Source organism: Megalops cyprinoides, chromosome 11 (genome assembly GCF_013368585.1).
Source record: "Megalops cyprinoides isolate fMegCyp1 chromosome 11, fMegCyp1.pri, whole genome shotgun sequence".
Lineage (NCBI taxonomy): Eukaryota > Metazoa > Chordata > Actinopteri > Elopiformes > Megalopidae > Megalops > Megalops cyprinoides.
In genome coordinates this window covers 13,497,687-13,523,776 of record NC_050593.1, presented here as the reverse complement: position 1 = coordinate 13,523,776, position 26,090 = coordinate 13,497,687, and the positions used below count along the sequence as shown (strand labels likewise).

Genomic DNA, 26,090 nt, shown 5'->3' with positions numbered 1-26,090 from the left:
CCATGAACTGATTTTCAGATTAATCTGAATTTCCTTTAAAAGCATTCAAGCAAAACACTTTCCAGAATTAGTACTTGTTTTATTTTTATACTAATCTTGGCATGACATAATATTGATAGATTGAATCCTGAAAAAGCAAAACATATTCCAAAATTCCATTTTGTTTTTTCTAAGCCAACCAGTCAAGAAAAAGTGAAAAAAAACCTCCATAAAATTCAGCATGGAACATGCCAATCTGGCAACCCTTGTTGAAAGTAACACTTACTAGCAGGTGCATATCAAAGGGAACAAGACTGGCCTGGGATGCCTTGAGATTAATTCCCAAACACGTATCAAGTACTGGTAGCCAATGAGGCACATATTGAGGAGACAGAGAACTTTCCTTGTAGTTGATGATGGCCCTGAACCTGTTTCATTGACACTCTTAGCAATTTTAGTAAGGATCACCCAGAAGCAGGTGCTTCCTTCTTGACTGATTATACCCATTGTGTTTGCATTACTTTTGTGCATTAAGTCATTCAGTCATTTTAATTTTAACAAAGAGTTTGGATTACACGAAATAATCAACTATTACAAAGAACAATTCAAACTAATTGAAATTTAAACCAACAGTTTTTTTTTTTAATAAAACCAAAAGAAGCCTATGTGAAGTGCACAAAGGCATAGTTACGCAATTAGGTGCAATCAAGTAAAAAGGAATCAGTGGTTAACAGGCGATCCTTATTCATGTCGAGCTTGTTAATCTTGCAAAGCAATCAAAACAGGTTCAGGGTAATTATCAAATTAAATCAAATCTGTAGCTCATTTGGGCACTATTGGTATGAATGCACGATAACGAATTGGGAACAATCAACTGTGCAACGGAGCAAACGTATTTGCATTTTCAGATATTAAGTTGATGAAATCATGCGCATGCATATACCTGTCATTGGGTGTGCATGTCACTGCATTGCATCACCGCCTGATCTAAGGAATTAGGCGAATGAAATGGGAATAGGAGAGGGTGCGGGGGTGTCTGCGTGCGTGTGAGTGGAGAGGGCTGTTGAAGGAGAGAGAGTGTCATCAGAAAAGAATAAAGGGTGTGATTCCTGCTGCTGCCCTCCTTGTGTACCTGCACAGACAGGCTAAAGGTTATGTACCTCTGACAGTGGCAGTGAGCTTCCTCTGTGTTGCCTTGCAGTTTGCAAAATAAACTGCAGCGGGGCAGGGCAGGGCAGGGGGGATATATATAAACCCCTTCGCCTCCAAAGACCACAACAGGTGGCTCCCAGGCTCCACCTGCCTTTCCTTTTGCAGAGGCCACATGGTGGCGGCCCAGAAAGGATCAGTCATTCAAGAAATGGCATGCTGAACTGCCAAGGGGACGCAGCGGTCCCCCGGTCACCGGATCAGCGGCAGCTGGTCCCAGGTGCTATTTTCACTCCGCATAAAGTGATGGGCAGCCGCCGTCCGCGCCATGGAATACACTCAGTCCCCACTCACCCCAGGTCCGCCATGAAGTCCACAGGGAGCGACAAGGGCGGCTTCCCCTCCGACCTGGACGAGCTGGACAGCGGCAGCGAGAGCTCCGACAAGTCCACCGGCAGCCCGTCCGGCGGCGGGAAGGGCAAGCGGCGGGGCCGGCGGCTGGCCAGCGTCAGCAAGCAGCGGCAGGCGGCCAACGCGCGGGAGCGGGACCGGACCCACAGCGTCAACACGGCCTTCACCGCCCTGCGCACCCTCATTCCCACCGAGCCGGCCGACCGCAAGCTCTCCAAGATCGAGACGCTGCGCCTGGCCTCCAGCTACATCTCCCACCTGGCCAACGTCCTGCTGCTGGGAGAGGACGGCCTGGATGGACAGCCCTGCCTCAAGTACCAAACCATCCTGCAGGGCAGCACGCACATCAGCAGCCCCGCGCTCAGGCCCATCTGCACCTTCTGCCTCAGCAACCAGCGCAAAATGGTGAGTCCTGCTCCAGCACGCAGCGTGTTTAGGGTCATGTGCTCAGTGGACGGCTTCCAGGGCAAGGTAAGGGCATGTATCAACTCCTTTGCTCAGTTTTGTTTTCCAGCTACGACGCTTGGCTTTACCAGCAGAGAAATAGCCCATTTTCTATTTTTAGAGACTCTTGGTTAATGATCAGTAATAATCACGATTCTCTGCAAACATAGTTTTGTCTTCACGGAAATGCAGAATTTTCTCTCCTAGGGATATGAATGCAACACAATAAAAATCAAAATTACTCACAGTACAAAAGCTTGTCTGAAGATTATTGATTTTAATTGCTATGGGAAATACCAAGCTAAGTGAAATCTCTATACATTTGACCCAGTGTTATCATTGCATGGTATGTGCTACGTAGTACATCAAGCAACTAATAGAACTTAAGTCTTTAAATTGTTTCCCTTTTTAGAATACCATCAGCAGTAACTCGTTTTTTCTCTTTACAGGTGAGAGACGGAGAGAAGCACTCATCTGTTTGACAGTAGCACTAAGGAGGCTGGGACGCGTGCCTGGAGACACACTGATGTTTACATGTAAAGATGACTATTGTTGTAAAGAAGAATAAGAAGAAAAAAAAAACGAACTTTGTATATTTTTGTAATCTCTAGAAAAAAAAAGAAAAACACTGAAGTGCACTTTCCGTTTACAGCGTGTGCTGCGTTTTATCCGACGTGTTTTGGAGAAATGTAACACGAGTCCGTGTGTACAGCTGCACCTGGCAGTGCGGCTATTTCAGGATCAGAAATGCTAAACCTCAGCGCCCCCCGTTCCTAAAGGAAAGTCTTCCCTCCGCAGCCAGCCACATGGCTGTAACCGAAGCCTGGATGCACAGCGGTTGCTGTCAGTACAGGGTAGCATCGAGGCGGCCTCTTCTCCCCGTCCTTTTCCTCTATGGCCAGCAGGGGCAGCAATTGCAGCAGCCCACCAAATGTAAATAACAACTTTCGGTTCTTGTCCTGGCCCGTCTTTTTACAGTGCGCGAAGGTAGCCTTCTGAAGTGCTCGTCGAAATGGGGCACCGAGTTAGGATTTCAAATCAGACAACTAAAGTGTGGGATACTTGAAGTGCTGGAAGCTGAAGTAAACGTCAACTGAGAGAACTGAAGGAATGAATGAATGTAGTCTGTACAACAGATTAAACATACTGAGCTTTGATGAGCCTTAACAATTTAACCATGTAGCTAGAGAACAGAAGAAACCATATCTATATATACACATGAGGGTATATGTACTCACAGGCAAGCTGGAAAGAAAGGGCTAAACTAAAATGGTTAACAGTTACTTGAATCAAAGTGATCATAAAGACTATGTCCTGTTTAGAGATGTAGACTCCATACCTGTTGTTTTTTTTTTTAAGAATTTGTCAACTGTGCAGTTGGTCAAAACCCCCTAATTACATTGTGTTTACAAACTAGTAACAACTTACCCATTAATAGCAGTGTAGGTAGGTTCCATTGTTCAGTGCAAGAGATGCTATATCTAGAAATCATGTGTTTGTATATAACCTCCTGCATCCAAACAGCTACATCAAGAAATATTATATTAAGAAATATTATATTATATCAAGAAATGTGATTCTACTTTGTAAATATATGGTAATTGGGGGTATATATCTTTACCAAAATGTTTACTTGCATATATTGCACAAGTCTTCAGACAACATTTGTTGCTAATTCAACATCTATGATTTATATTTATTTCACTCAGTCCAAGAATAAGTTTAAAAAATCGTGAAAGTTGATCAATGTTAGAATGAATCTCAAACTCTTATGCAACTACATTTTAAACATCTTTTGTACTATTGCACACAACCCAGACTTTGGTCTACAATGACAATATTTACTTTGATGTAATGTGGATAGTTTATAAGGAGCTGGTGCAAGAAAAGAATAGTGACATATTTGAACATTTCAAAGAAACCTTTGTTTGCCAAATTTAATTTAAAAATATGCCCAGTAATATGTTCTACTATCATCATAAATGACAGCTGTGACACTTTCTGAACCTATTCTTTACTTGTATCCGGGCAAAACACAAGTTGGGAAATATGTCACAATGAATTTGCCACCACAATTTCACCTCAATTATAAACCACAGCTGCGTTGTATCCATGCACTATCTACTGAAATATAGGCCTACCTCTAAAAGTATTTGAATGTGCCATTTTCGTCAGCATACTTGAATTTCTCCTGACTTGTGTCCATATAGCAATATTGTTCTTTTACTTTGCACATAGCAAAACATGAAGCTGCTACAAAAGACATGTATTTTTTTTACAATAGAACAAGTGAAATATGAATTTATTCAATTACATTTATCAGTACGTTCATTTTGATTCAAATCATTAAAGTATTTTTAAAACTATGGGCTACTTGTTGTTCATTTGCCTTTTGCAGACATCAGATTTCATGATTTTTTTTTCCTCATAAATTACCTAAATATTCAAAGATGTAATGAAATAATTATGGAAAAATGCTGATGTCTTCATTAGATGTCTCCAGATGTACACAGGCAGGCAAGCAGAGAAGAACAGGAGCTTGTGTTTGTTTTCTGATTTACTGCTTTCACTGAGTGTAATACCTTAAGTGCAAATGTGCCAGGGGGAGACATCAGTGAAGCTGCTGACAAGGTCAAAAGCATTAACATTTACACATGCTGCCTACCCCCACGCTGCAATTCAAGAGAGTACAGCATCCATTGGCATTTGTTCATTATAAGCTTCCATCTGCTCCAGGGTGACCTCACATGTCACTATGAATCCCATTTCAGGGTATTTTTTTAATAGAAAACTGACAATGACTTGTTCTATACATCAAATCAAAGGAATGCAATGCAGGCTCCACAACATGTTGACATATATGCACAACCCCATACAGACAAGACCAACGCTTGTGCCATTTAGAATTTCCTGGTTAAATGAAACCTTTAATCCCTACATGCTTGTCATCTGATCAAAAAAAGTGTAATATCAATACTCACCTATGTGATGGACACCAGAAACAATTCAGGCTGCCATTACCTTTTTCAAAGAAGTATAGAACTTCCTCAGTTCACGAACACAGAAAGCACTTCATGTGCGTGTTCCTATTTTCTACCTGTAAGGAGTGAATGCAGTGTAGTGGTTCCTAATTCCACCACTAGAGGACGACAAAATGTGAGACCTTAAGAGAATCCACTACTGGGGGCAATGTAATGCACATTAAAAAAAACTTTTTCATAACTGAAAGCAAGACGTGTGTGCCAAGCAATTAAATGCTTAAGATGTAAATCAACACATTTACACACACAAATTTTCAATAAAAATGTACATGTTGCATGTGTAACAAATGACCGTAAAAACTTAAGGTAAAATACTAGACATTTACTATGTATTAAATTCTCTTTGACATTTAATACAATGTGAAGTGAACCTACTGGTGCTACAAAAACCAGTTCGTTCAGACTGTGGGCAAAATAAATTCCACTGTGTAAGAGGTGCCAAACGCATGCTCCCCTTAACAGGTTATCAAAATGAATCACCACCAAAACAAAAGCAAATTCCCATTACCAGATGTACCTGCTCTGCAAAAAAATGCTTGGATGAAGAAATGCTGATTTAACACACCAAGGAAAACATCTTTAATTCTCTTTATTTAAAAAAAAATTCAATTGATATCAGGGTAAAGAAAAGAGCAACCAATATCAATGAGCTGGCACTGTAAATTACCAACAATGTCCAATTTCAGTTCAAATGACACTCCACTGGTGCCATGTCATTTGATCATAACATTATTCTTGTATACTTTATCCAAAGTGAAAAGAATACAATATAGCTGGCTAAAACCTACATTTAAAAAGCAGGGCTTACTCCTTTGGCAAAAAGGCAATAACTGTTCAAAGAAAAAGGAAAACATCCTTAAAATAAGCAGTGTGAATGCACTCAAATGTGTAACCCAAATACCCGAGTCCTGTCCAAGTCTTTTTGAAAAGCAGCAATTGTGGGTGTTGACGGTAACCTACATCAAATGGAATGTTTGATTCCAGAATAAAGGGAGCATAAGAACCGTACAAAAAGAATGCCAAGGTCAATTTAAGGATTTCCAAATGTAGCAACACTTTCTGCCGTGGGTGAATTCATACACTAGTGAGGCTGGATTCACAATTCCGGCTATGTCAAGTGTAAACTTTTTGTTAGTTTATTTAGAAAAAGGAGTTAAAATGGAACTGATTATTAAAGCCCTTAAATTACATCTAAACATTATGGTTGAAAATACAGGAGGTAGAATAGAAAAAAAGAAACTAAAAAGACAAGCACTTTGTAACAAAACATTCTACTGCTCCTCCTGCTACTTTATTTTAAAAACGTGTGGCTCAGTCCCCTTCCTCTTCCTCAGACTCAGATTCTGAAAAACAGATCAAATTCAAAACATGAACATACTCTCCACAAAAACAAAAACCATGCAAGTCTTCATTATCATTAACCTCTATAGTTAGACTTGTGAGTAAACATCATAAAGAGCACATTTAATTCCATGTGACAGGTCTTTTTTGCACCATTCTGAAATACTGCAGTGTGAAGTTCAATATGCACTTTAGTGCTCACTAACTTTTTGGGACATGCCTTGGAATGCTGAATATGAAAGCACTGCTGAACTGAATGATGCACGCCCCAGATGCACCTTAATACCACTGTGCTGGCAAATCAAACATGTGTCCAGCATAGTGAATTTCATTTTGGGACAGTGTATGCTGGTGTAGAGAAACATTCAACTCAACTCGAGAGGGGACACCAACAATCTAATCAGACCCATTTACAAATCTAGTTAAACAAGTCAGGATGTCAAAATCCTTTTCAGCCTTACTGAAAGTTAAATTGCAAAGCTTGCCCTCGGAGCAATACCTGCTGTACTACACAAAATGCTGTTCTACTTTCCAAATGTACAAAAGCCATTTCAGGGCAAAATGAGGTGATGGATGCTTACCTTCTTCTGCATTCTTGAGCCACTCGACAAACTTCTTCATTTGTTCGAGGAAAACGCTCTTTCCTTTCGCAAGGTGGGCCTCGGTGTACCATTTCAGAATGGCCTCTTCACTCAGAACATCCGCTGCAAAAAAAAAAAAAAACTCCACATATTACATAACACACACACACACTGCCAAGGCACACAGCTGCACGATAGTCTAAGATCATGCAAGAGATTCTGGGAAGGTGGAGAGAAACACACCTTTATAAAGCAGCACCACTATCTTCTGAAAGGCCTTCATGAAGTGAATGTTATCATAGCAGTACTCCTGGATCTTCAGCAGCAGGGTGAGCTCTGACAGCCCCTGGGAGGTGAAGGCTTTCAGGAGGGGACTGTATTGCTGAGGGCAGAAAAGGTGTGAGAAGGTCATACAATCATCACCTCCATCAAACTTTACACAGGTCAGATGAAATCTAGCACCAGAAACCAGAAGTGTCCGGTTAAAGTGAACCTCAAGCCCTCACCTTCAAGTGTTTGATGGCTTGTTCGGTGACCAGCTCCTCCTTTTTATTCCACTCCACTGAGCTCATCACGCTAGTCCACATGATGCCGACCATTGTCTGCTCCGAGATGTTGGTCTTCTTCATCTCTTCCTTGACATAGGCAATGATCTAGGGGTATTGATGGGGTAACCATCATCTCATAGTTCTCAGGACCACACAGTTTAAATATACAGTACTATTCTGACACATTCCAAACACGAGGGAATCAGTCAAAGAGCTTACGCTACTAACTGGAAAAATGTCTAACCGCAGCTTCAGGTGCTAAGTCACTGAGGCAACATTTTCTAAATAGCTAACCTGACTAGGTGTGGCATGGCGTTTCACTTTGCCTGCCATCCAGCCTACATGTTGAGACGCATCAGGGGATGATGAAACTGATATAACAGGTGGCGCGCACTCACGTCTTTGAACGGATCCCCGCGGGACATCTGCTCCTGGAGCTCTTTCTGCAGCTCCTTCCGAGCCCCGATGGACTGCTGATTCCGGGCAAAGTCCGACAGTTCCTTGAGCCCGGCGTCGGTGAAGTACTTTGAAAAGTGCTCGCAGCTTCGCTTGTTGGCAGGGAAGAGTTCCTGCATCGGAGAGCAGAGAACAACCATCAGTGTAAAGTTCAGCCACAGCTGACAATTGGTCAAACGACAAAACAAAAAAAAAAAAAAAAAAATCATGCCGCGAAAAAGCCATGAAAGCAGCATTTTACCATCAGCCTGTTGTCCATGCCCACTTTTCGGAGACTGGCGGCAACAGAGTTGATGTCCTTCTCATTTATCCACGATTTGAACAGTTTTACAGCAAAGGCCGCCGAGACACCTGAAGGGAAACAGTCGGTCAATCTTAAGGGTTCACTCACAGACATCAAAGGCAGCAGTACATGCGCGTAATTGCACAACACACTGCAGGTTTAGCATTAAACAAAGGCGGCAAGCTCTGGGATGCTCTCAGAGAAGAGGGATACTATGAAACAGTGAGCTCTGCACCGCTCCCGCGGCATCTGCTGCGCACCCCTCACCTTCTTTGACGAGGTTCTCGTTGAAGAGACTGCTCAGGATGGAGGCAGATATGCTCCCGTTGGCCAGGAGGATCCCTGTCAGCATGGCAAGCTTGTTGCGCTCCGACTCAGTGAAACCCTTTAGGAACAGCAGCAACTGCAGAAGGGAAAGCACTTTCAGGCTCCAATTTCAGCACACTCAATCACAGAAATCATTCAAAAATGTCGCCCTTTTCCTACAAGTGTGCCGTCTTTGCATTTGCTCCCGTAAGACGAAGAATGGAATTGAAAAACGGCAAAAAATGTACACAATTTCCAACAGATGCATTCTGCTCCCGTTAAATCAAATGAGTACAGCTGAGAAGAATCTAACATAAGCTGTCCAAGACTCATCTAGTGACACTCCTGACATCTGCAGCATCTGATTTGGTGAAGACAGCAGTCAAAAAAGTGGGGCTCGAACTCACCTTCTTGATCTCCTCTTCGAACCCTTTCTCTAGGTACTTGTAACGCCTGATTAGTTTGTTAAAAACCTATAAGTGAAAAGCAATCGGATTAGAAGAGAAATGCACATGAATTTGAAATTTTACGTTTCAGATGTAGCAGTAAAAAAACTGTACTATGACAAACTTTCTAATCTTAAGGCTTTTAGCATTCGATTATTCTGAAAGCCCAGGGTAATGTAGGAGGCTCTCTGATCACTTTCAAATATTTAGAACATACAATCTTTAGGATGTCTTTCTTATTTGGGAGGAGTGAAAGAGATTACAAGAAATTAGAGCCTGTACATTTTGTGATCCACAGGCTCCCCAAAAAGGAATTTATTCTTGACAGCTCACCTGAGCATAGGCTTGCATGGTCTCCAGGTCTTCTTGTGCTGTGAAGAGACAGAACTCTGTACGGGTCACGTCATCAGCCAGAGTTCCACCCGGGGCTGTAAGAGAAGGGAAGACAACATTTAAAAGTGAAGCCAGACATACAACACAAGCACAGGCTACAGTTGTGTGGTGATATGCATCTCAAACATATGCCATTATCAATTATAATTCCCCTCACCCAGCATTCCGCCAGCCACCAGGATGTCGAAGAGTGTCTCGGCATACCGACGGTAGTCAAGTTTAGCGCCAGAGGCATCAAGGAACTTCGCGACTGCTTCCAGATCAGTGCCAGTTTGATTCAGACCTTGAACAATACTTTCCTGAAACTGAGTAGGGTCAAATCTCTCCTTTTCATCTGCAGAATAAAACATTTCCAGACGAATAAAAAGGCATTAGGTGTCGGCCAAAATGTAACAGGTCAAAATAAAGTAGTCAAGACAAAGCACTCACCTCTTTTCCTAGTTTTAAAACGCTGGCCGGTTAGCGTTGGCTTTTGCTGCTTTTGATTATTCATAAAAGACACCCTACGAACGAAAAAAAGGAAAAGCAATTATGTAGCGTATTTTACACGAAACACTGTCCCATTGTAATAGCAAGCCAACAACCAAGTTAGTTAGAATCAACGTCAAGTTAAGTAACCACAACCACGGAAGGTGATCTATTGGTTTTACTTGGCAGTTTCAAATTATCCGAAATAGCCATTTATCTGAATGAAAACATCTGACGTTTTCACGTGAAACTTCCTGGGCAAGGAAAATCGCGAAAAAATGGTAGGAAGTTAGCCAGCTGCAATGCTTTCCACAAAGTCAGCTAGCTGGCTATTCGCAAGCAATTAGAACTCGGTTTCCCAGAAAACCATCGCTTCCTGTAGTTAACTTCAGAGGTGAGCGCATGATCTAGATGGGGAAACGTGTAGCCAGCCAGCTAAACTTAACACTTGAATTTTTCCCTCGAAATGCTCCTCCCTTGTCTGTTCACTCGTCGCTCTACTACTATACATCTGGTAACCAAAAATCTGTTCCAACTTGTGCGTCCACAGACACGTCCAAACTAACCATATCCGGCGGCCCCAACAAGCAGAGCGAGCTGGTTACCACATAGCACGTACTGACTGCGCAGTCTCCACGGCTCAGCATTGTTTCAAATACATTGTTCGACGCGGTGTTCAAAAATGTCACTTCCTTTTAAAATGTACAATCAAACGTAAAAGACTCGATCACATCGCTTCGTCTCCGACAAGCTCCTTGTCGAATCGACACTTCAACAGGTCGCCCTACTTTTACAACCTAGCTAGCTGGTTAGCTTAGCACGGAGAAGTCAAACATCCTAACGCACACAAGACCTATAAACGGTGATCATTTAGGCAACATGAGATTGTGTGGTTGCGTGGCGAGACATTAAACACTGGAGCACGACTGATTTCCACATTTATCAAACGTTACTTAATTTAGTTTTACTATCAACTGAACAGATCAGGTCAGCCCAGAACGCTGCATTACCTTAGGCCTAATCGACAGGCAAGTTAGACGCACTCCTAACACCTGGTGAACGTCGAAAATGGTAATCTAGCTCACTACGTTATACGGATCCAACTATGCCAAGGTTAGCTAGCTAGCCAGTCATACTCTTTACTAGTATTGTCAGTAGCAACGCCGAACAATGTCAACTTTTAAAATAACAACCGAAGAACCTAGCTAACCATCTATCAGATTGAACGGTCAAACAGCTTGCTGTATCTCCGTTATAAATTAGCCAGCCTGTTAGCTAGCTAGGCCATGAAGTTAGCTTCCCATTTCCAGCCCCTTACCAGCCGATAATTATCCATTGCCTTTGGTTAGCTCACTGGCAAAATGGGATCTACCGAGAACTTAACCCCATGGTCAGAGGGGGGAAGTCACACAAATCATCTAGGTATAGTTTCATTCGGAGGCAAAGCTGCTTAATCAAACAGAGACTTACCGAAAATAATGCAGATTAAAAACAGTTGTAGCTAGAACCCAAAATGACTGCCACTCGATTTCACACCTCAGCCCCAACAAAAAAATCCCCACAATAAAATATCACGAAGTGCGACGGCGCAAGCCTGATAAAACATGGACTTTTACATTTGGGTAGGGGACAAGGAGGTTGAGAGAGGAAAAGTGTAGAATTTATTGCAAATGGAATTTGTTTATGGAAACGTTAAATGCCTTAATATAGTTAATTATCGAGTTTATATTATACGTTGTAATAATTTATTCGCGTTCTTTATCCTTAGATAGATGGTGAGACGTGACACCCCCCTCTTGTAAAATTAGTTGCCATGATCCCAACTTTGCCTTTTCTAAGGCGAGACCATTGTTCTGCCTTAAATGGTGCAGAGTGTATTGTTGAGTTAAAGTCTAACATTGTTAGAGTTGAAACTATGAAGTTAAAAGGAGGCTGCGATCTGTACATAGCTTTCCATAGCTAATATAGACAATTATACAATTTGTGTTGCTTTTGTTTGAATTAAGAAATGATTTGTGTACGTAACTAGTAATTTGCCACCCCCTTTCACTCAAACACTATCGTTTCTTTTCCTGGTTCCTGACACGTTCGAATATACGGAGCTGTCCAACAGCGGCAAAGTAGAACATTTTATGGGAAGTAGTGTTGTCGAAATATTCGTTAGTGTGAAGGACTCTTTGATAATTAATTGTTTTAGTGCAGTTTTTTGAACAACAGCTACAATTAAAACTCATACAAAATCGAAGGAGTTATTATAATTATGACGTTTTGTCATGTGACCGCTGGTGGACGTACACGGGTTGCTCTTTAGTTTACCAAAGTAGGCTTCAGCTTGTTACCATTGCTAACTAGCGTCGGATTGAGCTTTGCAGTTTTTATACTTCATAGTTTATTGAAAGTGTGTACCTTCTTTTTGATCTCTGTAAATAAACATTTACATTTAAAATGATCCCATATTATTTTGTTTCATAGAAAGGTACAGTTGATGCATAATTTATCAGTCGCGCCCATTTAACTACAGCCAGATGCATGACTCCTATTGGGAGAAGATTTAGAAGTACTGCATTCTGCCCTAAAGACAGCGAAACGCATTTGCCAGTGTCCTCTGTAAATCTGTGTTTGTGTTGTCATATGTACAACTAACTGTCAGGGTTCTAGGCTATTATGATTAGTTTTATTCAATCTTTATTGTGTTGCTGTGCCACAGTATAAAGCCCCTGAATCATTAAATCATCTAGTTATGCCTCATCAACCCAAATAATGGACAGAGGCAGTCTCTGTTTTATCCCATTTTCACACACATTCATACTATTATTTCTTCTGACATCAGTTGATAGAAATATTACAGCCATAATATGTACATTTGAAAGGATATACAGTACAAGTGCAGTCTGGTGCTACAGTGTTGTTGGAAACAACAATCAGATGCTTGCTTCATAAAGACTTTTTCATATCACAAATGAAGCTTGTCCAAAAGCCTGATCTCTTAGGAACAATGCTCCCAATGGCAAAGACCATTTTGTGATGCTTAAGCCCATGAAGATTATATAAGGTTTCTGTGTTGTTTGGCTGCCTGTTTTCCATTCCCGTGGGCCTGACTTTCCAGAACAAAGGTGCTATATTGATTTCTTTGTCTTTTTTTCTGTGAATAACTACATATGTGGTATGCTGTATTATCTACAATCAAGCAGTCCTCCGGTGCTCTGATGCTTTGTAGATGCAACATTTTTCCACTGATCTTATGCATATAATAAAGAGGAATTGCATTGCCTATGCAGTCCTCCTCTGGACTGTATGAACAATCTTGATTTCATTCAGATCTACTTTAGTCATTCTTTACTTGACTAAATATATCCTGAATGTCTTACAACACTAGTTTGTCACTAACAGTCACAACAGCTTTTGGGAATACAATTGCTGAAGTATTTATATATTTATAAGTGTATGTCCTTCATGACAAAAGCTTTTCTTCAGTGTGTTTGACAGAATTCGATAGCAGAAGAAATATTAATTTGACCTAATACTGACATAGCATGCCCGCATCCTTAATGAGACACAATAAACATGAATAGCAAAATTAAGTTTGGATGTCCTTGAAAAACTTTTCATTAATATTGTCAAGTGCTGAATGTACACAGTCTCTCACTCATTGAAACAATACAGAATTGTTCTCCTGTCTCTCGGCCATTGCAGTTTTGTGGCAGTTACATGGGTGAGAATGAGGGTCCTTTGATTGTTAATAATATGTTTGTGCTGATGATGGCATCTATGAAAAGGGCTTAACCCTGCCTCCTGCACATGTATGGCAGTAGGTATCCAACCTGCTAACCTGTAACTTGTCTGAATAGCATGCCTGCCATCCAAATAAAACCTTTAAGAAAATTTGCAGAGGTATCACATAATGGTAGTGGGTATAGGCTGAGCGTGTGATGTTAACAGTTTAATGATTGCATGAAACATGGATTGAGCTAGCACAGGAAGGTCATAACAAACATATCTTAACAAAGTTAATGTGAACGGGACAGAACTGGGGATTATGGTTTATTCAAATATAATTCTTTTTTGGTGTTACAGACAGGAGATTCAAAAGCTATTACTGAGGGAACGATGCATGACACTCCTGTAGACTGCGGCAAGAAGCCAACAGCTGTTGATAAAAATGTTGCAAAACAGGTTCCTTGGCAAGTGTGTGTTCCAGTGCTTCTGTCACCGTTTTGGGTAAGTACTAAGTAATATATCCTCTTATTGTGATACATGTTGCATTTTATTGTGTGTTTACTAAAAAAAATATGTTTCATGATGTCACACAATAGCAAGCAATTGCAGCAGCAGTTACATTGAGACAAACTAGTCCCTAAGAAAGGAGCAGAAATTGCACTCATAACCTAGAAATGCAATCAATGTCATCTTAAGATGTCTTTTTATATAGCCATAATTGTCTCTTAAGCTTTAAGCCTAAGCACATACTCTTGAGGCACACTTTGCTGGATTTACTTTTCTTATTCTGTGGCTCCCCTTCTGATGTCTAAACATTCACCAGATTTGCCAGAATGGGACCTACGCCAAGCATCCAATAAATCAGATATATGGTGGTGCTATTACAATTTATTGTAAATTCAGTTAAAAAAATATCATTACAAATCACTGGTAAGGGAACCTTATGGGACCTAGTGCTGTATAGTTTACCCAGCAGTTATTGATGCATATAGCAGTATGCATGAACATTGTAACTGCTTACTTAGTACCAGAGTAAACAGATTTCCTCATCAAGTGTATTCATTTCAGCTGTATAGAACTGAATGACAAATGCAATTTGATTCCAGAGGCTATGCTGCTAGGGTTATCAAGTGTTACGTCTAATATTCAGGGGGTATCAGGCCTGGAATACTAATGTAAAGCCGCTTGGTGACAACTCACGTTGTAAAAAGCCCTATATAAATAAACTGAATTGAAATTGAATGTTCTTCGTGCTCTTTAGGCTTTAGGATGCTACTGGGGTGAGGTGAGTGTAGTGGGAAAAACCGGAAGACATTTCATTATGGCCATAGCAATGCAACTGAGCCCTCTGTCCTGTTTACAAGGATGAGACTTGAAACAGCGTTACTATTCAAATAATATTCAGAAATGTTTTCAGAGGGAGAAATGCATTTAACATCAGTATTTTCCCAGTCTTTCTGTGGTAGCCTTTCATGTGATGTGCTGTATTCGTGCAAGCACTGCTTGTAAAGCGTTTTAATAAGAGATTTGATAAAACTGGCTGGTATCAGGCATGTTGTTTTGCATGGATAATGTATAGTCTCTTCACCCCTCAAAGAGCATAATTTTCTCTTCAGAACCAATGATATGTGAGCTTCCAAAAGTTTTTCTTTTAAAGTTACAGATGGACCCTACAAAGGCTACATCTTTCTTCACCAGTTTATAGTGAATTGCCCATACACCCCACCCAGCTAAATAGAATTAAAAGCAGTGTATATCTGAAGCTAACAGATGAGAGGCTTTTACAGGGTATTTATTCCTATCCATTTGTATTCTAAGGGCCCAATACTATCCTCCATCCATTAATCATCTCCTAATGTAGCACATGATGAAGACTAGGGATGGTGAGTTCAAGAGGTCTCCTCTGACGCTTAGTAAAGACAATTAACCTGTTAGGCGCCTTTAGAAGGATCCAGAAACAACGTCCCTGCAATAGGAAAGCAACACTACATTACTGAAGCCCACTAATGGATGCTTCATTGCAGTCTAATGGATTCTCACATTAAGCCTTTCCATTATATAACCAGGCAGCTACTTAGCACAAGACGGCAATGATTGAACAAGTCTTCAAGGAGAGCATTGCATTACCCATTGTATGCAGGCACTGGCTGTTGTTGGCCGTTGCCTCTCCCAGCTTGTCTTGCCTGTGGTGCTGGTTGTACATTATAGAATTTTCATACTGACATCAGAAGCCCCCCCACCCCCACCGCTCCCCTTTCACCCTTTTCTGGTATGTGTAGGTGGATCATGTCTGAAAGGGCTTCCAGCCTTTAAGGCACAATGCGTGTTACATAAAATCAGCAGAGAAAAAAGTCCTGATTGTGAGACTTATTTAAAAGGTCATTCCAATATCAAAGAGGCCCCAAAACGTATATTAATTAGCATGTTCTTACATATACAAGGGTTCTTTCAGGGTGTAAATTCTGGGCTCTCCATGAACCTTTCCATCAGCTGTAATGATAGCAGCATGATTATACAGAACATGCACTGTCTTTATTCTATTGCTATCCAGGGCCAAAACGGTGTATAAGCCTTCTCAAGTCTGCTCTCTGACAAAATTAAACATGTTTAGTTTGACACTCCATACCTTTTTAACAGTATCAGCCACATGACAGCTACAGTGTGAGTGGCAGATTCAGGAAAACGATGGACACTATGGGCCTAATTTTCATGTATTTTCTTCTTTTTTTTTGTGAACTCAATCAAACTCAGTTAGATTTGACAAATTGCTAGCACTTGTGGATGACATTGATGAGTTTTAGATGTCTTAATGTCTTCACTAATCTATTTTGTCACCACTGCAGCAAAGTCCTCTCTGCCTGTTAAGTGGATTGAAATGGACTTCTGTGGCCTTGACCTACGCTTGAGCTGATAATGCTGCGTAAAAAAGCGCATTGTGAGCGTGGCCCATCAGGGCTGCATCCCAATCCACACGTGAGGGAGGGAAGTGAGCTAGCGGGCCCGTTCTTCACGTGACATCACACGAGTACATACTTGAGGAGGAAGGGGGAGGGTGTCATTCAGGAACGCCTTTGAGACACACTCTGCTGTTGTTACTTCATTGCCATGAGAGAATGTCATGCAGAATAAAATGGCAGCTCTCTGGCTGGTCTGTAGAGAGCAATGTGAACATGCTGCCCTTCCACAAGCCTAAAAGAGACAGAATAACCCCAAATCAGAAACACTAGGGAATAAAGTTCAGAAGAAGGACAAAGGAAAATGCTGAATGTTACATGATGCTTCGCTGATGGAATCCAACAGAAAGATTTTTGTGTCACCAATGTCCCCTTCAAAACAAGCTATAAGAATTTACCCAAAAATAACTGTCAAAATTGGTCTTTCCACTGGTAAAACAGGTCATTAATCCAGGCAGAGTACATTATGACATTAGAAAATAACATCAGAAGCCAGGACACAGCTCTGGCCATACTTGGGGTTATGTCTCTGCATGTTTTTCTTGATGGTCTAGGAATGACAACTTCAGTGGTATCAATAACTTATGAGGCTAATGGGGTTACTATAATTATTTCATGAGGCATTACAGTTCTGTTACAATTTTAATTATTACATTCCAGTTCTCAGATATTGGTCTGCAAGTATCCATTTGGTTTTACAGATCAGCTTTCATAACTTGAAACCAGTCTGAACTCATCCTCTTAACCTTGACGTCACCTTTGTAATTGGAAGCCAGCCTGAACTCATTCTCTTGACCTTAACCTTACCCTCTTAACCGGAAACCAGCTTAAACTCGCCCTTTTAACTTTGACCTGACCCTCTTCACTGGAGACCAGTTTGACCTCACCTTCTTTACAGACCACCCTCTTATAGTCTATTACGCCACATGAAACAATGAGGCAAATGCTGATTTTTTTGGGATGTTCTTCCTTGAGAACAGCTTGACTAATAGTTAGTGACTTGCACGCTGGCTGAACTGTTTGGTAATATGCTATTTTATGCAGGATGACTCTTCTTCACAGAGTCTAATCTCCTAAATTTTGATATGATTATGGTGCCAGAACTCTTTGAGCTGTGAAGTAGGACATAGCCGGTGCCGGTGACTCATGCCTGTGCTGTGTAGCATTCTGCAGCAGGCCCTGATCCTCACCTGCTCCAGCTTGTGCACCACTTCAGGCAGATGCCTTTTTACCACAGAAAGCCTGCACACATCCTCCTTGGTCATGGTCAGGCCTGGATGATACTCAACCTGTGTGCCAGGAACACATTTCAAGGGCTCCCTATGTGAGGGAATGGGCGTGTGTTTACAACCTCAGTTCCCAGTTCCACAACTGTCACTGCGGGTATTCTGTATCCAGCACTGTTGTAAATATCAGTGCTTTTAATTCTCTGAGACAAGTGAAAACAATTCAACTTCAAGAACTCATACCTCCAAGAACTCATCCAGCCCTACACACCAGCCCGACCCCTACGCTCAGCAGCAACTGGACGCCTTGCTCCCTGCATGGTCAAGGCAGGAGGTGCTCGTTCTGCCAGACATCGGCGTTTCGCCTACATCGCTCCCCAGTGGTGGAACGAACTCCCGGTCTCGCTACGGACAGCTCCTTCACCCCAGTCCTTCAGACGGGGCCTGAAGACGCACCTCTTCAGACTCTACCTGGACTGACCCAGCACACAATTGCTGCCCCCCCCCCCCCCCCGCCCATCAGTGCTGGAAATTGCTGTGCTTTTTTAAAAATTGCTGTGCTTTTTAAATTGTGCTTTTAAATTTTGTCTCTTGTTACCGCCTTAACCCTGACGCTCATTGTGCCGTTTTGAAGTTGTTGAAGTTTGCCGTTCGAAAGTATATCGTACTAGTTGCCCTTTAGGCTGTAATTGTAAAAATCTGATAGTACTGCGTCCTCAAACAGACCTTGCTCTCAGCTGAGAACTGTCTCATTGTGGAACTGTACACATCCTGTCCCCGTACTGTCGCTGTACCTACTGTATGCACTTTTGTAAGTCGCTTTGGATAAAAGCGTCTGCTAAATAAATAAATGTAAATGTAAATGTAAACTTGAATTGTATAGATACTTGTCATGTCATTTCCTATACCCTGTCAGTCTCAGCACAGGGGCAAGGAAGGTGGTACTCATAGAGAACAAATACCCCAAATCTAATATGGGGCGAGGGGGTGTTTACAGATACTTTAATTAATTTGCAGTTCTTGTAGTATTCCGGGCTCTGGAACAGTAGAAAGCCGTTGTTGATAGCATATAGTAAGCTGCATCAAAAAAGAAAATCAGTGACTGAGAAATGGCTCTTGCTTTTAAATATTGGGGTTAATTTCCATCTCAAACATCTGACTAAATTGACATGTGACAGATAACATCACAAGGAGCTGTTCTGGTAGTGTTACACTGTGTCTTGACATTGGAAATAACAGAAAGTAAATGTAAGATTTCTTTTGTGATATGGAGCAATGATGTTCTGTTTGTTTACAGGACTGGATCTGGGAATGGAATATTACATCTTTTTATTTGAGCAGGATACACAACACAACTCCAGACGTATTGTAATGAACAGAAGCTGTGTAATTGTCATTAAACATATGCTTGGTACATTATACCCTGGCAATGTCACAAAGAAACTAGTTGGGCAAGATTTTTTTATTATTCATAATACTTCATGAGTAATGTTTTGAAAAGTATACTCACTGGCAATAAGATACTAAAAGCAACGGGGTGAGGCTATTTATGTGGGCAGTATGCTAAGGTCCCCTGCTTCATAAATGTTAGGCAACTTGTAATTGTAGTCTGCAATTTTCTTGTAATTTGTAACTTGTTATTTCTTATCACAATAACCCACATGGTATAATACTTTACCACACTTGAAAGGCTACTTAACACAATGTTGAAACATTCCTTTCACCGAATCCTTACACTTTTAACTGAGTTTGTTTAACCGAGTTTAACTGAGTCAAGTGAAGGACAAGAACACGACTGTGTTGTGATTTTGGTCCACTAAGCATTTCTGCGGCACGCACAAGTAAATGTAAAGTAACTGCATTCAAATTCAGTTGGAAAAACAAAAACAAAAAGGATACCACACTGTAGTTTCTGAAGTCATGTTTTGTGCCATGACTTCAGTTGCTTGCCTTTATGTGAGTCATTTACAAAAGGATAGTGTCTCCCACAGAGACATGCAACGCTGTTCTCTGTGTTTTCTACTTCTGCAACAGGAAACTCAAGAGCACAACCATAGATTTCTCCATGCAGGGTCATACCTGTATATTCTCTAGAGAACCACTGCTGAAAGCATACAAAAAAGCAAGGCCAATGTAGCTGAAAGGCTTCAGCATGTGTGGAAGACGAGAATGTTTCACTAACCCACCACTGATTTCTATTCTGACTGTCCACAGTATTATTACCCTTATTCAGTCTCTGTTTGGCTCACACACACATGCAAAAATGTACCCGCTCAACACTGCTCCAGTTTATTTGCAGTTAAGTTTTACTGCAATCTCCAGAGATGTCCTCAGCCCTCAGTACATCAGCTTCTGCACGTGAGCAATTCACACATTCACACAGGTCTACACTGTGTGCTTTCTCTTTCAATGAACCTCCTCATTGAGACCAACAGAATTCTGATCAGGGTTTAGTAGTAAGTGAGCTAAGTATGCATGTGTGCCATAGTTTTCAAATTAATCAATATTATTTTTTTCCCTCTGATCACATCACAAACAAAAAAAGTTGTTTGAGTCCAATCAGAAATTAAATGAATAGAAAAGAATGTGTGGGACATTCTGCCCCCCTGTGGAGTATTCCTGCCATGAATAGATCTCACAGACAGAAAATGAAACTGCAGCCAATCAGCTTCACTAAACTGCTCTAAAACAAACACATTCTGCAAGGAAAACTTTTCAGTGGATTCCGTGTTGATTTCATAATAATTTGTATTAACTTACTGCAAACATCGTTTATAGGTAGCTTGAAATATGTAGAAAAAACCTGAGTCTATCAACATGAGGTCTTTGCATGGTGATGATTTTACTGTTTGTAAATAGATTTTAAGAACAAGGCAATTTAAACAAAGCAATTTAAATATATAACAGTCCTTTAGCCATTTTTACTTTTTAACCATTCACTGTAAATATGCAGCGATAAATGATCTATGAAGATTTTTGGCAGGAACTTGTTATCCTCAAGTAAAACTATGACCAGCAGGTGGCAGTGCAGGTTAATATAATTTCCTCAAGAGCCAGTTTGGGGGGAAAAACATCTCTGTTGAGGCATACAGTGTCAAAGAGTGTACTTGATGACACAGATGTAGCTGGTTTACCTCCTCATTTAAATCACACGTGCTGCAATAGTAGGCTAAAATTATGGGTTTTGTTTACACTGTAGGAACAACCTTTCAGTACTGGCTTGTCCACCTAACGTTGTATTCTTATGACTGCACACAAATAAAACGATTATGAAATTTCATCTATGTGCATGTGTGTGTGTGTGTGTGTGTGTGTGTGTGTGTCTGTGTGTGTGTGTGTTTAGAACTTGTGATTATAGCATCAGGGATTTTGACTAGATACAAAAATATTGTGGATGTTTGCTGTTTGTTTTCGGTTGTCTTTCTAGCTTTGAGGCAGAGGCAAAAATCGAGAAAGTGATGTCTTTTTCAAAGCAAATGCATGACCGTAGGCCCAGTTTTTTATATTTAATGCATGTGAACAATGCTGCCGCATGCTGAGCCACAAGATCAGTTTGAGAGCAGAATTTTGTCTTATCATGCAATGGCTGGAGGGATGCAGAGGGTAGGAAAGCGAGGCAGAGAGAGGGGAGGATTTCCCAGCCAATGAGCAGCTCTGTTACAGAATGCCACATTAATGCAAGGCGGAGAGAAGAAAGTCATGTGGCTTTGAAAAGTAAGCAAAGGCAAGTTTTTAGTGGGATGAAGGGTGGTAAAAGGAAGGAAGTTTGTGTGTGTGTGAGGGGGTGACAGTAGAGAGAGATATTTATTCAGGTATTTTTTTCTCCCTGTTTACCCATAACCAGATTTTCCCCTTGCCTTCCTGAATTCTCCTGCTCTCTTTAATCCAGTCCTCCTCAGATTGAGACCAAGTTGGAACAGGTTTCTAACTGCGATTTGGAGAAGGGAATGGGAGACAGAGGTGTTGTCAGTTTAATGACTGTAGATAGAAAAAAAGCAAGATGGCTATAAACCACTCTGATCCTACGGATACAATTGTCACTTCAGGAACAGCTCTGTATTCTTTATTATGTTGTTGGTGTTCTATTTGCTCTGTGACATCCAATTGTGTGGGAATAAAAGCTAGTTTTTGGTTCTCAGAAAATCTAACAACAAAATATACTGTAAAGCATCTACCGTTCAAGAGAACACTAACAGGTTTAAAATTAGCAGGTGCTGACCCCTGAGAGTGTGTCTTTCAACATTTTATAGAAATTGTTAGTAACATATTTTCTTTCTCACTCTCACTCTAACTGTATAAACTCTATGTATATACATATTATCATATTTTGAGTTTTGAGGGGAAGCAAATGTTTCTCTGTACAGCCATTGTTACACAGGTCAGCTGTAATTCTGAGGGGGACAGAAGTGAACTGTAATCATTCACTAACTTTGCTGTCCCTGACATTTTCCACTTCTGTCTTCTGCTCTGGCCGATCTTCAGTCATTTCTGAAGCCTGAGTAAGGCTGAGTAAGCCATAGTGTGATATTCAGATCAGAGTCAGAAACTTCCAGAATGAATTCCAGCAGCCCATCCTATCGTCTCCTCCCCTCCTCGTCTGCCTCCAGCCAGTTTAAACCATACCCTCCTCTGCATACCCGCAGTTAGACCATTAACACTCAGCTCTGACCATCCCTGCGCGTGATAACGATAATGGGACCATACATGTACCATTCTCCAACACCCCGACTCCCACACTTTCAATATGTGTGATGTCAGTTCTAATTACTGCACATGAGAAAGGTTGAGTTAAGAGCTGAGTGAAATTGTAGCAGTTAGGAATTACTCTTTTAACCAAAAGATTGAAGTTTCTGACCTAGAGGACACTGTTTTTTTCCTCCAGCAGGTCAGATAGATTGAATTGCTTCAGAGGTAGCATCCAACTGTATGTATAAAGAAAAATGTGTAAAAATGTAGGCCATGTAAGTGGTCCTGAATAACACCATCTTTTTATAATAATAATGATAATGTAGTTATAAAAAGATATTAATGTTGGAGGATGAAATGCAATCGCATGTGCATTCAGTCATAGTCTATGAATGCATCCATTACATAAGAACCAACACCCAATCACTTGCACAATTTCAAAATGCCACAAACAGCACTGAACAAGTCACTGCACACTGCCTTCCTAAGCACCCATGCAGATAGCAATGTACGCAAGGCTATGGGCCCAGACTTGACAAGCTAAACAATATGACTAACAGATACATGTAAGAGACCACAAAACACTTTTGTGATGTAGGACAGGTTGGTAATTTGATGGCGCAAAGCCAGCACGATTACGAAATGGCATGGCTCACATGAAATGATGTGCTGTGCTGTTCGTGTCTCTTCAGTCCCCAGCTCTTTGAGCAGGGCTGAGTGAGGTCGGTGGCCACGAGGCCGCTCTTGCACTGCGGCCTGCTGACACACACACGGGCCCCTAAGGCTCGTCTGATCAGCGGGGGTGATGGCGACTCCTGCTGCTCGTGTAATTGGAAACTCAACTACCCTCGGGCTTGTGCGGTCGGTTGGAATATGCAGAAGGACACGAAGGAAGTCCCTTTCAACAGGCAGTGACTGCTGCTTTTCTTACCTTAGCGAACGGGCTGATCCCTTTGAACAAGGGTAGGAAATGTGTCAAGAAACGTGACTGTTCTGTGATTCAGCCATGGGAGTAAACGATGTTCATTGGTTATGCATATCTAGAGTATGCTCTGGGCTGTTTTTGTAATTTTTATGGAGAAAAATAAATTTCATTCCTTTGTTTTTCACAGAATTTGTTTTTACGCAATACCAACAACTAACCAGGTTCCTAAAATGAACCACGGAAAGAAAAGTAACAGACCTTAAACACCAAGCCATAATAGGCAATTGGAGTGGGTGCACCCATGACTGAGCGTAGACGCCTCAAGTCTCCCTGGGATGTCCACTGAACAGCAACACTGAGGCTGGCTGAATTATCTGTCATGCTTGGAGCCATTCAGCGTTTAAGTCAATTATCAACCAAACGCATGTTTTCCCTTCCAGCATCGGCCCTAGCTGTTAAACTCAGCTCTCCCATATGGTAGGCACTTTCGTAGGCCTTTAACTCTCATTCAGTCAGAAGCAACACTTGAGCTCCTTCACCACCATCTGTTCTGATGTCATTTAATCCACAGTATGGATGAGAGTTGCTTTCCCCTGCTTGTTAAAGGGTCGTTCTCAACAGCATTATGTGACAGAACTGCAAAGCATTGCTCTCACTGAAACCCTTCGATTAATGTACGCTTCTCGAGTGTAATCATTACGTCGCCTCATTAATCTGAGAGGTGGGTCCAGCTGATTGAGGTGACTTGACATGTTGAGTGCCTGACCTGGGGAAGGTTCAAGATCAAAGACATGAAAAGGAACAAATAAGGTCTGCTTATCAAGAGAAAAACATCTTGCTATCCATAAACTGGAAGGTGGACTAAGTCTGTGCATCGCAAAATATTTTGAATATGAATGGGGTCCTTAGACTCAAAAAGCTCTGTAATCCCTGATCTGTACAAAAGGTGAACCTCCTCTTTCTGTCCCCATAAATGATACCCAACATCTCTAATAATGAGAGACAGTACCGGTTGATTTTAACTGATTAAGATATTGGAAAACATACGTTCAATGACATTATGATCTGAAGACTTATGCTTAAATGATTGAAATGTGTTTCGTAGATTAATACAGGGGAGTGAACTTCTTTCCAAAAAAAAAAAAAAAACTTAAAATGTGGAAAATAGTAAAAATAAAAAAACCCTTCTACTAGTAGATGTGTCCAAACTTTTGTCTGGTACTGTATGTGGTTCCTGCAATTATGCACAGCTGATGTATGCATGATGGGTTCACAAAATGCACAAGGAAACAAAATATACAAAAAATAAATTAATTAAACAAAAGCCAAAACATTATAGTCTGGTAAAGAAAATGACACAAAACATATGCGGATCAATCCCTTCAATTGATCATGTTCTTTACATTGTTAAAATAAATTTTTGTTATATAAATGTAATATTGTTATATAAATATAAGAAGGCACTGTCTGACATCGTGGGCACTGATTAAATGGAAAATGATTTGCAAATAAAAGTTTTTCTACAGAAAAACAGAGTGAAAGCGTCTGGGCTGTCACTCATCTCAAAAATCACTGTACCGCTTCTTGGGAACGACAGATGGCCACCATTCCCACTTCATTTACACTGTAACAACCAGTGGCCTCGCTGCCCTCCCTGTCCATCCCCCCCACACACAAACAATGACAGCGCTGTCACGGTGGAGCCCGGCAGCTATGTAAACTTATCATTCATATTTCAGGGAGGTGCAGAGCTCTGGGAACCCAATTTTGATGCTGTACCAGAAAAGCCTGTCCTGCCCCCTCCCGCTTCCCTGTGCCTCACTGAAATATAAATGACGCTCCTCTTGTTATTGCCCTGTTTGTTGTTATTGCCCCCCTCCCCCTCCCCCACCCCCTACCTTAGTTGGCAAGGTAGTGCTGACATCTTGCAAAGGTGCTAGGGGAGCCATCCTCACAGATGCAGACCAGCAGCCCCTTTACACCCGGTCACCGCTTCAGACTCTCTGTAGTTGTGTACATGCCAGGCCCTGCTGGCTCAGCTCCATGAGGAGCTGAGGAATACACAGCTCCCTGTTATATCCAGGCAGCAACTAGATCCTAGACAACCTGCACTTTGAATCACTAAGTCTGTGTATGACTCACACACACAGAGATACACATCGCAGGCCAGCTAACACTACTTAGCAAAGCTTACTGGTGCCACAGGAACATTATATGTGTGCTTTAGGTGAAATTTTCTGTATGCAGTCATAGCAAAGTGATGATTGATAGCAAAGTCTACTTGTTTCCCTCTGGAAAATAAGTAGAAGTTTAATTCCTGGCTGCTGGAGCTGTACCTTCTTTTACATGTTTAAGGACCATAGCATTAGCATTGGACATAGTTTAGCATTATTAAGGGTGGTCAGCCTGTGGTCTCGTGGTCTGGTGCAGTCCTTCAGAATCTAATTTGTGGACCCTGGAGTGAGTGGGAAAGAAACAAACACTGAACTAGTGCCATGAAGCAAGCAGTGCATTGTACTGTTGGATTGTTTTACCAGTGGATCCTGTGAAATAACTCAAATTTTATTACATCGTAGACTCTTGGGCAAGGAAACCTCAGGTTATTCCTGTCATCTCACCAAAAGCATAAAACCAGCAGGACTATAATAAATGCTTGGCACAATGGTCATTCTACCTCCCACTCACGTCAAGTGTAAAATACAACAGATTAAACATAAACATTAATACATGGATGGA

The 26,090-nt window shown here is 41.3% G+C and overlaps 2 protein-coding genes across 3 annotated transcripts; one reads left to right on the top strand and one right to left on the bottom strand.

The window, feature by feature from the left end:
* Positions 1–1,158: 1,158 nt before the first annotated feature.
* Positions 1,159–4,198, top strand: si:ch211-246m6.4 (transcription factor 15). Its single transcript, XM_036540982.1, has 2 exons — positions 1,159–1,944; positions 2,433–4,198. Exons 1-2 carry the CDS (start codon positions 1,345–1,347, stop codon positions 2,463–2,465), a joined length of 633 nt encoding a protein of 210 aa, XP_036396875.1. The 5' UTR covers positions 1,159–1,344; the 3' UTR covers positions 2,466–4,198.
* Positions 4,199–5,598: 1,400 nt separating this feature from the next.
* LOC118785666 (basic leucine zipper and W2 domain-containing protein 1-A) lies at positions 5,599–11,413 on the bottom strand. Of its 2 annotated transcripts, XM_036540504.1 has the most exons (12): positions 11,317–11,413; positions 9,808–9,881; positions 9,536–9,712; positions 9,319–9,413; positions 8,947–9,012; positions 8,501–8,636; positions 8,192–8,301; positions 7,893–8,063; positions 7,453–7,599; positions 7,190–7,328; positions 6,947–7,069; positions 5,599–6,367 (listed from the first exon to the last, which is right to left on the bottom strand). In XM_036540504.1, the coding sequence occupies exons 2-12, from the start codon at positions 9,869–9,871 to the stop codon at positions 6,336–6,338; spliced, it is 1,260 nt and encodes a 419-aa protein (XP_036396397.1). In that variant the 5' UTR covers positions 9,872–9,881; positions 11,317–11,413; the 3' UTR covers positions 5,599–6,335. The 2 variants fall into 2 exon arrangements, with proteins under 2 accessions (XP_036396397.1, XP_036396398.1); XM_036540505.1 differs by lacking the exons at positions 9,808–9,881; positions 11,317–11,413 and having other exon boundaries at positions 9,408–9,413; positions 9,536–9,613.
* Between the last annotated feature and the right edge of the window lie 14,677 nt (positions 11,414–26,090).

Excerpts from the sequence above, each read along its gene's own strand:
- si:ch211-246m6.4 (XM_036540982.1), top strand. The coding sequence starts at position 1,345 with ATGCTGAACTGCCAAGGGGACGCAGCGGTCCCCCGGTCACCGGATCAG. Across the intron at positions 1,945-2,432 it reads TCAGCAACCAGCGCAAAATG|GTGAGAGACGGAGAGAAGCA; the intron begins GTGAGTCCTGCT and ends TTCTCTTTACAG.
- LOC118785666 (XM_036540504.1), bottom strand. The coding sequence starts at position 9,871 with ATGAATAATCAAAAGCAGCAAAAGCCAACGCTAACCGGCCAGCGTTTT. Across the intron at positions 8,637-8,946 it reads TCGAAGAGGAGATCAAGAAG|TTGCTGCTGTTCCTAAAGGG; the intron begins GTGAGTTCGAGC and ends TCCCTTCTGCAG. Across the intron at positions 7,070-7,189 it reads AGTGGTGCTGCTTTATAAAG|CGGATGTTCTGAGTGAAGAG; the intron begins GTGTGTTTCTCT and ends TTTTTTTTGCAG.